We start from the raw sequence: 13,004 nt of genomic DNA on the forward strand, positions 1-13,004 counted from the left end.
ATATACTCACAGTAAGGTGTTATTGCATCACATTGTGTTGTAATGTGTATTACCTCTTGTTAAACCATGAATAAATTTTATGACGTAGATGATAATCATATCATCGAAGAAAAAGTCAATATTATCACACATGAATCTTTAATTTACATCTTTACTCTTTAATTGTAAAGATGTAGAGTTTCAAATGTTACAAAAGTTAAAAAATCATGAATTTATTCTAACAAAACGTCAAACAAATTTTAATGTCCTTCATCACGAATTCTGTCGCATTATTAGGCGTATACGGAAAGAAAAGATGATAGGCGCAAAAAACTATTTTTGTTTTTCTTTTCTATAAAAGTTTTAATTCTAAAGATTACAATATAGTACAAAAAATGTAAACCACGTAATAATTTGAACAATCAGCGAATCGATAAGTTATATTTTCAAAAATCGATCTCTCAGAAATGCTCGATCGCGAAGTTTGTCCTTCTGCTTAACTGCGTGTTTTCACAGTGTGTTACATTTTTATTTTTTTTTTATATGTTATTATTTTAAACGTGTGGCTATTTTATTATAATATATGTTCATAACGATTCATGAATTATTATATATACATATATATAATAACCTTTTTGTATATATGTATAGTGTGAAAAAATGAAAAAAAACAATTTATGGTAATTTGTTTTTGTAATTATAAACTTTATTTTAGTAAATTTCAAGATAATATATACATATATATAATATTGGCTAAAGTCGTTTACTCGTGCGCATATTAAAAAGTACATGCCTATATAATTTGAAATTTTGCACTTTGTTTTTGTATATATATATATATATATATATATATATATATATATATATTATATGCATGGTCTGTCACAAAAGTAATGAGACAAAATATGTGGCAGCATTGAAAAATTCTAATTATGCGGAATGTAAAATATATAGTGCAATCCTTCCTCTAAATAAGCACACCAAAAATTTCGATTTGTTCGGTTGCGTTTATGTGTCTATATATATATATATATATATATATATATATATATATATATATATATATACATATTATATATATATACATATTATATAATATATTTTTCATAAAGTGTATATTAAAATAGATCTCGTCATTGTTTTCGTTATGATAATAAAATATTGAACGCAAAGATATGTGATAAAGTTTTGTGTTAAATTGTAAGAAACGCTATATGGATAAAAAAAGCATTTATAATATCATACTTTATTATCACGTGCTTAGGTTTTTATCAATGTACCAGCGAGGTTCATCTTTAATTATTTCGCAGTCTTCTGAAAACATTTATTGTCACTGAAAAATCTGATCACTTGACTAAACCTGATCACCGAATGCTTTTTAAAATCTTTATCATTTATCTTTGTTCAATATTTTGTACCTCCATAACGATTATACAAATACGCGCGGTGATCTACTATAAAATACATAATGACATACATAAACGCGATCGAACGAATCAAAACTTGGTGTGCTTTTAGAGGAAGAGGACTATGTATAATAACTATAATATATATATTCCCGCGTAATTACAATTTCCTAATGCTGCCACATTATATGCGCTACATTATTCTCATTACTTTTATTGTGACAGACGTACTCTATGTATGTATATATGCGCATATATATATATATATATATATATATATATATATATATATATATATATATACAAGGTGTTTCATTTTAATTGACGCATTAAAATAAGTGGAGAAAGACACGTGGGATTGAAAAACGTTTGAGACAAAAGTTGTATGGTTCGGAGGGGGACATAACATAGTAATATTCATATGACCTTGGGCGGCGTCTCCAAGGTCAAATGAAGGTGAGAATGAATTTTGAAAAGAAGAAAAAATATTAGGAAAATAAAAAAATGCTTCAGATAAAAGTTGTTCAAATTAATTAGTAGAAAAAGATGTTATAATAAAAAATATGGGTTTCCATTAAAAAAATTCATTCTCACCTTCACTTGACCTTGGTGGCGCCGCCCAAGGTCATATGAATATTACTATGTTATGTCCCCCTCCGAACCATACAACTTTTGTCTCAAACGTTTTTCAATCCCACGTGTCTTTCTCCACTTATTTCAATGCGTCAATTAAAATGAAACACCCTGATATATATATGTACACATATATAATAAAACTTTGTTGCTAAACTGTAATGCAATGTATACTTTACATTATGAATATTGCATCATAAAATATATGTGTCTAGTACACCAATCTCCTCTATTTTTGTCTGATGCAAGCTTACATCGAGTTGCGCCGAAGCGGTCGAGAGAAGTCGTGTCTTTTATTTTAATTGATACACATTATATATATATATATATATATATATAGGGATAATAAGGTATAAATAAGCTTTAATTTCAAACGGCGGGATTGTATCTTGTGTAAAATTAAATAATTTTATTTCAGAGAACAGAAAATACAGCATAACGTTTTTATAAAAAATGTTTATAATTATATTTTCATTATAAACTTACATATTTCTTAATCGTCATTTTCATAAAAACATTTGTATAGCGAATATCGATCGATTAATGACGATACGTATATAAATTAAATTTTTTTACGAGTAATAAAATAAAAATAATTTTCGTAACTTTTGAGAGCGATAATTTGCGCAATTCTTGACCTTGTATAAGATACACATTTAAACCATGTTCTTGAAAAGAAAAAAGAATAAAGAAAAACGGTGAAGGTGACCTACATATATATATGTATATACATATATAGTATATAATACATATACATACATACATATACATACAATATATATACATATATATGAAAGATTGAAATTGTGGACCACGCCCTTTTATCGTATTAATTTTTTAAATAAATTATAATAAGATTCTGAAAATTTTCTTTTGCAAATGTATATATTATATATAATAGTAATTTTATTATTTATAAATTCATAAATGTAACTATACAAAACCGAGAGAATTGATTATTTCAAAGTTGCAGAAAAAAATATGTAATATATATATATATTATTTGATAACCGCGCAATATCTCAATCTTTAAAAAATGCAATTTATCCAAGAATTTACTTTACTGTTAAAATTCTCTTTGTTCTAACCCCATGTTAAAAATTAATAATAATAATATTATCGAATATTATGCAAAAAAAACTAAACAAGACAAGATCGAAGTTATATATCAACAAAATAATTTGTAATTCCATCCTAAAATACAGATATATATAGAGAAAATATTCACTAAAAATATCTTATCAGTCTTTAAATTATTCAATTATGGAAATAATAATATAATTTAATAACACTTTTACGCGAGGCCATTACTTTATTTATATATATGACCAGGATATGAATATGACTATGCAATACATAGACAATTATTTGCTCAATTTATAACATAATATACTGAAATTTGAAGAAATTTGCATACTACAAAAATATAATAAATTATATTTTTTATTAAAGATATATGTATATTATTTTAAATACAATAAATAAAAATTTAATTTCAGAGTATAATCTAAATACTTTATTAACATTTTATACATTTTGTACATCTGTTTCTATTTATACACAAATATACATACATTTTAATTATACACAAATATACGTACACAAAATGTTCCATAATTCGTCCGTGGGGGCTGCTCACCAATTACATTATTCTTTAATAAAAGATGAGAACCGCTGCGCGGCTCAGGGTGGAAACTTTTTTATAATAAACGCACTGTGTATATATGTATGTATATATCTATATATATAATATATATATATATATATATATAGTATATATTGAGATGGATTATACAACACTTTTCCTCGATATTTCTAAATGCATAAAAATTTTGTAGAATTGTTTTCACGATTTGCATGTTTCAAAATCAAAGGGAAAAATGTTGCAAGTACTCTGTTTGGCATAATAATTACAATGTAATCTTATTGCATATCAGATGCAACAATATCTATTGTAAAAAGAAAAACATTCATATAAACATATTTTTCATTATCAATATAATTCAGTTTATCATGTATCTTATCTAATCATTTTGGTTTTCATCTTAAAACAAAAAAAAATTATATTTCTTATATTCTATCTTTTCTTCACAAGGTATTCTTCTGTGGTCTATTACCAAAAATAGCTGTTCCTACTCTTACATTTGTACTGCCAAGTTCAATCTATAATAGAAAATGATAATTGCATTTCATGCACGTGTAAAGATATATAAAACTTATTAACAGCATTATTCACACAAGTAGATTGTATTTAAATATCTTACCGCATGTTCATAGTCATTAGACATTCCCATTGATAATTCGATATTTTTTATATCAATTCTTAATTCGTCACTTATTTTTTCTCTGCATTTTATCAAGCAGACAAAATCTGGATTTGGACCATTTGCAATATTATATCCAAACATCCCTATTGTCATAAGGCCCATGAATTTCAAATTATGGCAATTATTTATAATGTGCTTTACAAGAGTCGATACTTGTATAATATCACAGCCATTTTTTTCTGTAATTGCAATTTTTTTATAGATTTACAAAATAATATGCGAATATTATTATAAAAAGGCTGAAAAAAAATAACCTTATCTTATATTTATTTTATTTTTTTATGGTAAAAATATAGAATATATAAATATTTCATTACCCTTTTCTTCACTTGTGTTGACTTGTACCATAACATTTAATTTGCTATCATCGCTCTTTCGAAATTTTGGCCATGAGTTATCAAGTACATCCGCAAGTTTGTCATTACTGACAGTTTCTATAATATATAAATTTGGTACATTTAAAATCTTGTTGACCTTATTTCTTTGTAAATTGCCTATGAAATGCCATTGAATTTCTTTGCATTTTTCAAGAATCTGTGGATTTAAAGCCTTTTCCACTAATTCATTCACATAATTTTCACCAAAATGTCTTTGACCAGCTTCGTAGGCGGATAATATCAATTCCGCCGATTGTAACTTGCTAACAGCCACCAATCGCGGTTCATAATATCGATGTTCCTGGAAAAATGGTATATGTATATATTTTTTCTTGATTCGCATCTCATCTAACCTTGACATTAATTTTCGTATTGCAATATTCTTTATATTATTTCGCAATGTAAGTTTTTTAAAAACATTGAATAAATATATTTAATAGTATATAAATATAATATACGATTTGTACTTGAGAATGTATAAAAAAAAGGAAAATACCGATGCTCTTTTCGTAACAGCGTATAATATTTTATCACAGACTGATCTCAAATTTGCTGCAATTTCTGCCATGATGTATTTAAATAATACTGTTATAAATCTTTCTAATCGATTGACCAATCACAACATTCTCATAACATAGGTTACGATTAAACTGTTTCACGTGTCATAAACTTGATACCTTGCTTAAAATTGGATGCGTTCCGATTGATGATACGAAAAATTCGAATAATTTAATTGACCAAACAGAACGAAAGAATTCTTTGTTCTGATTGGTCAATCAAACGTTTCGAAACTTTAGTAGCGTCAAATGGAATGCATCTATTGTCGCACACATGAGCATGAGCCATAAAGGAGCCATTTGTGATTTGTGATTGTGTTTGTAAATCATGATTATTAATACTGCGTTAATTCACTGCTATTTTCGTCAAGAGTAAGAATCGTAATTATGAATATAATGAATATAATCATCGAACTTTCAATAATAAATCTTAATAAGAAAGTAAGTATTGAATTATTTTTATACGTGTTTCTTTATTGCATATTAATAGATTTTTCCATATTCTAAACATTTGCTGAATTGCAGATCTGTCAAATGATAATTTGGTCTATGCTCTAAAAGTGGTACTGTTACTAATTTTTTTTATTGTACAACTGCATAAATAATAACATTACATATGCATATACAACAATACAAGATTAATATTATTATGGATAACAAAGCCTGGATATCAATTTTTGGCATGTATTTTGTACATCTGTATATTATTGATTAACATAAAGAATTTAAGCTACTATTGGATTCACAAAATTACAAAGTTGTACAAAAATGGACAGTTCAAGGCAGCAAGACAGATCTCTCAGCGGTGGAATTTCATTGCCACAATGGATGAAAGGAAAGATGGATAATAGGTAAGTTTTATTTTAATAATTTTATCATTGTCTGTGTGTGTGTGTGTGTGTGTATCTTTATAGAAACTTTCTTGAACTAACATATATTCAAGTATAATTAATGCAGTTGCTAATTGATATCAAAGTAATTGAATAAAAGTGTTATCATGTTATATATTTTGATATTTTGCCAGATTAGCTAATATGTTATTTATAGTTAACATTTATATAGACATGCACACATACATACAATATATAAATTGCTTTTCATAAATCTACTCGCTTATATTGTTGCTTTTCAAGTACAAATTGTATACAAATATGTGAATATATGAAACATTATTGAAGATTAATTGTTGGATTGTGTGTGTGGAAATTATCTTCAATAAAATTAGCATAGAAAATTTATTACAGTTAAGACTTTCTATATGCAAATATAATATTTGCTCCGTTACTTTACTCAATAAATAATATTGCTTTATATGATAAAAATTTAAATTTTTAGAATATAAAAGATTACTAAAATTATTATATTTAAGAAGCATATAGTTCAAATCAAGCATCATAATCTTGTAATCGCAAAATAAATAAATAAACAAATTAATTAATCACATCTTGTGTTGAAGTAACTTTGCTTGTACTATTTTTAGATTCGACTTTGACGAAGCTGCATTCAGTCCACCATCTTACGACGATAGCTTCTTTTACATAAGGTATCCAAAATCACAAAATCCTGAAGTATCGCAACAAGGATTGAAACGTATCGTAACTGAGGTTATGAATGAAAACATCACGGGTTCTACAAATCAAATAGCGAATGAAAAATCCATTTCTGATTTGAAAGAAGTCAAGGAGATTGATTTTAGCAAACACCCTTTGCCATGCCAACCATTTATACCGATTATAAACAAAGGTATATATTACTAAAAATACTTTAATCCTTTGAAATATTACACTTTAGAATATCAATGTCTTTTTTACATTATTGCTTTTTAGCTAATGATATCAAATCTCGGAAGATTCCGGAAGCAAGCGGAAGTATAAAACCTAAATCTCAGGGAACGGACGATGGTTTTCATGGTGAACCGGCTCTTTGCGGCAAATCAATCGTTCATGTAGCAAATCAAATGATGTCCGGTAAATTTGCTAAAATATTTGCGTCAGATCCGCGATCTCAACAGACGGATAGTCAAATAAAAAATGGCAGTAAGTCGTTACCAGCGACACCACTAACATCGCCGACAGGAACACCAGATAATTCACCAAAAGCGCGTAGAAAAATTCATGCCAACAAATATTTTACGGGTGCGTTTGTAAAAGACAAAGAGAAATATCAGGGTAATTGGATCTTGGCAAGTATATTAGGCCAATCTAGAGAAATTATTACTGCAAAAATAGAAGAAGAAGACGAACCTTTCCCAGAACCACGCAAGCCGTTTAATCGAAAAAAGTCGATATCTTCGCAAAATCTTACATATATAGGAAAAGAAGAAAAATCGGCGGATAAGTCGCCAGTTTACGTAAATACACTCGAAGCTAAACCATCTGAACTAAGAGAAATGAATTTTTGGTCACCGACTTCCATGTAAAAAATCTTGATTTGATTCTATAACTATATAGTTATTAATAATATAACATTACATATTTTTACCAAAGTGTATTTAGATTAGTAGATTTAATTTAGATTAATTTCAAAATTTAATAATGCATAGCTCTATAATTCTTTATATTACTATCTCGGCAATGATGTTTCTTGAATATATATATATTACATGTTTTACACTTTCGGTTCTTACGCTATACTCTAAGTTAAATACTTTGAAAATGATTAATAGTGTCCGTTTTAAATTTCAAATATGAAATAATGAAATTATGTACATATAGAACAATTGTGAAATGGGTTATGTCTCTATGTCATCTGTTTTACAGATACAGTAATGCATCTGCAATTGTGTTATGAGTTTAAATAAACTATCATCTTTAACATCAATTTAGATAATCAAATTGATTATTAATAATCAATAATAAAATAATTTAAATCTTCCAATTGTTTCGCACGTTAAAATTATTAAGATTAAATAACATACCAAATGTGACAAGATGCTTTTTATGCGCACATACACATACACAAAATATACTGACATAAAATATGAAATATTTCAAAATAATTGTTTTTTTTCTAATCTTATTTTAATAATTTTATAATTCTATACACGTAATTCAATACAAATAATGAATCAATGAAAAAAAAAAAAAATTAATTTTAAATAGAAGAAACACGGATGCACATTTGGCACATTATTGTATCTTAAAAAGTTATATTACAGAAATTTAATTAGATAGATAATTAATAAGCTATTCAATCCTCTTTTAACATTTTCATTATTATAAACGAGATATAACACGTTCTCAAATTGCACTATAAATTCTATGTGTACATATATATACTTTACTTGTTACACTTTTGATATAACTCTAGTTATAAACCATATTTTCACTATTAAAATAAAACATTGACAAATCGAACGCAATACGAAACTTAATATATTGTATATATAATGGCGTTATTTATATATGAAAAAAACGTATCTTATATTATTCGTTTTTTATATATTGTATTTAGATTTCATCATAATTGACACGCAGTAAAGTGAAAATTGCAAATTCTTGTAAAGACATGTTTTAAAGAGAGATATATATATAACGTTTAAAATATAATGAAAAACACGACCTGCGCAAAATTAAATAATTTTAGATTTTCCTATACTACATGTATGTTGAAAAAATATTTGTTGACAAATTTTTATCAAATGTGTAGATGAGATATATAAATGTACATAGTTGATGTAAATTGATTTCGACCAATAAAGAGCATAAAATAAATATATTTTATATATTATTATTTAATTTAACAAATATAAAATTTCTAGCATACAATAATAGCATACAATATTAAAAAGAAAAAAAATTTTAAATAAATTGAACAGAAATTTAAATATAAATTTTATATGAAAGATATTTTGGTAAATATTGACAAAAGGGGACCCAGCCTCAATCACCTTGACCTTGACATATGTTGTCAAGGTCATAGGCCTGAGTAACCTCCAACAAATTTTAGCCGTCGCTTCTTCTTAAGAAGAAAGTTATTAACAAAAAAAGATTTGTAAAAATTAAAATTTGTACGTAGTCTAACAGTGAAAAACTGATGACAGAGTTCATAGAAATAGCTCTATGGCTGGTATTCATAGTCGGTTCTTATATTTAAGAATGTCTTAAGGCAGAGAGAAACATGAGAGCGGCCACCGCGATTCAGCGGACGCGTGTACTAATACGCCCCCCGAGAAAGTGTATATAAACTACGTCGTTACGCTCGGTAAAAAGCGTGGTAAATGGTTCGAATCCGTGATATGGTTCATATCCGAATTACTCAGATAAGAACCAAGTTGAGAACCGAACAGATGAGTCAGACAAGGACCAACAATCCATCGCTCTGGCTTTGTCTCACCAACGATGAGCGTCTCGTGGACTCGTGCGGCGGCAGGCACGAGATTTCGCCTTTCGCGCGTAGCGTTCTACGTAATTCGAGAAGGACAAAATTTTATGACGTTAAACTTTAGGCAATATATAAAAAATTAAATATATTAAATATAAGGTGTAAAATCAGATTACAAGTTAAATTAAAATTATATCCAGTTTCCTGAGTACATTAAAAAAATTGTTTTCTGAAAGTGCATATTAAAAAAAATTGTTGAATTAATTTTCTAATTAATTCCCGAAAATATTCTAATTTGCATAAATAATAAAAAAAAGTGCGAGTGACGGGAATCGAACCCGACTCACAATCAGTAACGTGATAACCACGGACTTAAGTGTATGTACTACGAGTCGGGTTCAATTCCCGTCACTCGCACTTTTTTTTATTATTTATGCAAATTAGAATATTTATTCATGTAAAACAAATTTAATTCAACAATTTTTTTAATTTGCGCAATTACGTAGAACGCTACGCGCGAAAGGCGAAATCTCGTGCCTGCCGCCGCACGAGTCCACGAGACGCTCATCGTTGGTGAGACAAAGCCAGAGCGATGGATTGTTGGTCCTTGTCTGACTCATCTGTTCGGTTCTCAACTTGGTTCTTATCTGAGTAGTTCGGATATGAACCATATCACGGATTCGAACCATTTACCACGCTTTTTACCGAGCGTAACGACGTAGTTTATATACACTTTCTCAGGGGGCGCATTAGTACACGCGTCCGCTGAATCGCGGTGGCGACAGTAAGCGTAAAGGATCGGGAGGTGCTCTCGAGTAATAGTCGTTCCTGCGATTTTAGTATAAAATATCTTTCTTTTGACCATGAAGAATAGAGATAAGGAGGCCGAACTAGCATTGAGGATTTATCGAAATGTGCGACCAAATGTCGAGCCTAATTGTAGTTTATTAATGCTCCGCAAGGTTGCGCTTTTGCCTCACGGGACTCACACGTACACGGTGGACTTTTGTGTTAGTCATTCTCTATCCTTCTTGCTCTACATCCTGCAATCTCTCCTCTCTCTCAAACTAACGAGCATCTTGTGATTGCAATGCCATCTATAGGTACCTATAGGTACTACTATCGGGCCTCGGTTTTGGTCGCACATCCCAAACACATAGTTCGGCCTCCTTATCTCTATTCTTCATGCTTTTGACACAAAACGTGATTAGTAATTACGTTTGCAACCACATATCGACGTATTACTATTTGGGGTCGATCCTTTTGGCAAGTCCTCGTCTAATCCGGTGAAATAAGCGAATACGTGGATTCTAACCTCGCCCGCCACGTGGCGGGCGAGAGTTAGGAGAATGTTCCAGAATTAGACATGGAACAGGAAAACCACATTTTGGATAACGTTGAGCTATATCACAATCGCAGTTGTTCAGGAGTCTTACTGAGGAGGCAATGGGCAGGACAGTAACCGGATCTAGAAAACGCGCAGCTTAAGACAACAGCAAGCAAACTAAATCAAAAAAGTCCTCATTAGCTGGGGGTTTGATGGGTGCAGTGACTCATCCAGCGAGCACATCGGCTCAACAGACAGATGGACCAACGGATACCACGAAGCTGATTAAATACAGTAAGACTGACGTTGGCCCATTTAGGGCCATTATCTCCTTAAAATTGCAGGACAAAGACAGAAGATCGCCTCTGGATATGGAGGTAACAAAAACCCTCATCAAAATGGGAGTGAACTTTGCATTACTGGAGCGTATCGGTAGATTCAAATGGTCTATCACTTTTCATAATAGTAATGAGGCCAATAATGCTATTACAAATAAATTCGTTCAGGAATCTAGTTACTCAATTGAGATTCCATGGTATACGGTATATCATAAAGTGGTGATTAGGGGCATTGCTACAGGCGTGTCTGATGAATAAATTTGGGAAGAGCTTAAGGCTAGCAACATTAATTTAATATTTGACAAGGATGACATTTTTCGTCTTAAAACCAGGACATACACGGATGGTCTGGCTAATTACGTGGATTCCACGTCAGTAAGGCTCAATCTTAGATCGTCATTCATCCCTGCTTCTGTGTTCATGTGGAAAACTAGGATGCCGATGGCTCCATATATTCCAGGTATCAGACAATGTCATAATTGCGGTCAACTGTCTCATTCTACTAAATTTTGCAGAAACAATGCAAAATGTTTAACATGCGGATAGTCACAGTGATGGCTCGAACTGTTCTAACATAAAGAACTGCATTAACTGTGGCGGAAATCATCCCTCTCTATCTAGAGATTGTCCGGAGATTATTACAAAGAAGAAAACTACAGAACTTATGGCTACCCAAAATATGGACAACTCTGCCAGGAGGATTATACTGCAAGGCTTCCCACTCTCAGTTTCAAGGACCAAAAACGTAATATTCAACCTCCACCTCAGATCAACAGCACGGAATTTCCAATATTGTCTAAACTTAACGATGCCCAATCGCCAGCGCTACGCTCATCGAGATCCAGTCACGTCGCAGCGAGGAGATTACCAAGTTTTTCGGAAGTAGCAAAAAATAATTCATATAATAATCAAAAACTTTCTGCAATGGATGAAATGCCTTCGAACGTTACGATAAAATTAGAAAAGATTCTTTCTGTTCTCCTTAGTGACTCCTTTTTAAAAATTCTTGGAAAAATTGTAGAATTTGGAAATAGTATGGATGGTTTAGCGGAGTCTCCTAGGACTTCTTTAATTAACTTACAGTAATGGTTAAGTCTCTTAAAATGTTGCAATGGAATTGTCAAAGCATACATAAGAAGCGCCCTGAAATAGAAAAAAGATCTGTTAATTATATTTTATTGATTTCAGAAACTTGGTTGAAAAACGAAGATAGATGTTTGTTAAGGAATTTCGATACGAAAAGGGGAAGAACGGAGCGCCGCGGGGGCGGCGTCGCCATATTCGTTAAGAATGGAATTAAATATAAATTAAAAGAAGATATTTATTCAGCCGATGGTAAACTCGAGGTTTGTGCCGTGGAGGTCAACCTTAGCTCTAAACCTCTAACTATTATTTCGTTATATAAGCCACCAAATATTGAAGTTTCTCAAGCTGAATGGCGCTGTTTTTTTTACAGTTTCACAGTAATTTTGTGGTGGGCGGAGACTTTAATTCTCACCACCAACTGTGGGGGGATTCGAGCCCGTGTTCTGAAAATCGAAAATTATCGGACGTAATTTTAGAGTTGGGCTTGTACTGCCTTAATGATGGTTCCTCAACTAGATTTGCTTCTCCATATTCACGAGAATCGGCTATTGACTTAACAATATCCAATAGTACGGCCTCACTGACGGCTCACTGGGAGGTTATGCAAGAACCATGGGGCAGTGATCATTTTCCAATTCAGATTGAATTTAT

The 13,004-nt window shown here is 30.4% G+C and overlaps 2 protein-coding genes across 2 annotated transcripts; one reads left to right on the forward strand and one right to left on the reverse strand.

Moving 5' to 3' along the window:
- Positions 1-3,549: 3,549 nt before the first annotated feature.
- LOC145934842 (pyridoxal phosphate homeostasis protein) lies at positions 3,550-5,381 on the reverse strand. The gene is made up of 4 exons (XM_083035637.1): positions 5,219-5,381; positions 4,663-5,023; positions 4,283-4,524; positions 3,550-4,181 (listed from the first exon to the last, which is right to left on the reverse strand). The coding sequence occupies exons 1-4, from the start codon at positions 5,288-5,290 to the stop codon at positions 4,107-4,109; spliced, it is 750 nt and encodes a 249-aa protein (XP_082891763.1). The 5' UTR covers positions 5,291-5,381; the 3' UTR covers positions 3,550-4,106.
- Positions 5,382-5,579: 198 nt separating this feature from the next.
- On the forward strand, positions 5,580-8,986 carry LOC145935107 (uncharacterized). Its single transcript, XM_083036186.1, has 4 exons — positions 5,580-5,720; positions 5,805-6,130; positions 6,760-7,022; positions 7,106-8,986. Exons 2-4 carry the CDS (start codon positions 6,048-6,050, stop codon positions 7,696-7,698), a joined length of 939 nt encoding a protein of 312 aa, XP_082892312.1. The 5' UTR covers positions 5,580-5,720; positions 5,805-6,047; the 3' UTR covers positions 7,699-8,986.
- The last annotated feature ends 4,018 nt before the right edge of the window (positions 8,987-13,004 follow it).

This window comes from Prenolepis imparis, unplaced genomic scaffold (genome assembly GCF_030444845.1).
Source record: "Prenolepis imparis isolate NDT839.2.m4 unplaced genomic scaffold, iyPreImpa1.0 SCAF_4, whole genome shotgun sequence".
In the NCBI taxonomy this organism is placed as follows: domain Eukaryota; kingdom Metazoa; phylum Arthropoda; class Insecta; order Hymenoptera; family Formicidae; genus Prenolepis; species Prenolepis imparis.

Excerpts from the sequence above, each read along its gene's own strand:
- LOC145934842 (XM_083035637.1), bottom strand. The coding sequence starts at position 5,290 with ATGGCAGAAATTGCAGCAAATTTGAGATCAGTCTGTGATAAAATATTA. Across the intron at positions 4,525-4,662 it reads CAACACAAGTGAAGAAAAGG|AAAAAAATGGCTGTGATATT; the intron begins GTAATGAAATAT and ends TTGCAATTACAG. Across the intron at positions 4,182-4,282 it reads CTAATGACTATGAACATGCG|ATTGAACTTGGCAGTACAAA; the intron begins GTAAGATATTTA and ends TTTCTATTATAG.
- LOC145935107 (XM_083036186.1), top strand. The coding sequence starts at position 6,048 with ATGGACAGTTCAAGGCAGCAAGACAGATCTCTCAGCGGTGGAATTTCA. Across the intron at positions 6,131-6,759 it reads AAAGGAAAGATGGATAATAG|ATTCGACTTTGACGAAGCTG; the intron begins GTAAGTTTTATT and ends TACTATTTTTAG. Across the intron at positions 7,023-7,105 it reads TATACCGATTATAAACAAAG|CTAATGATATCAAATCTCGG; the intron begins GTATATATTACT and ends ATTGCTTTTTAG.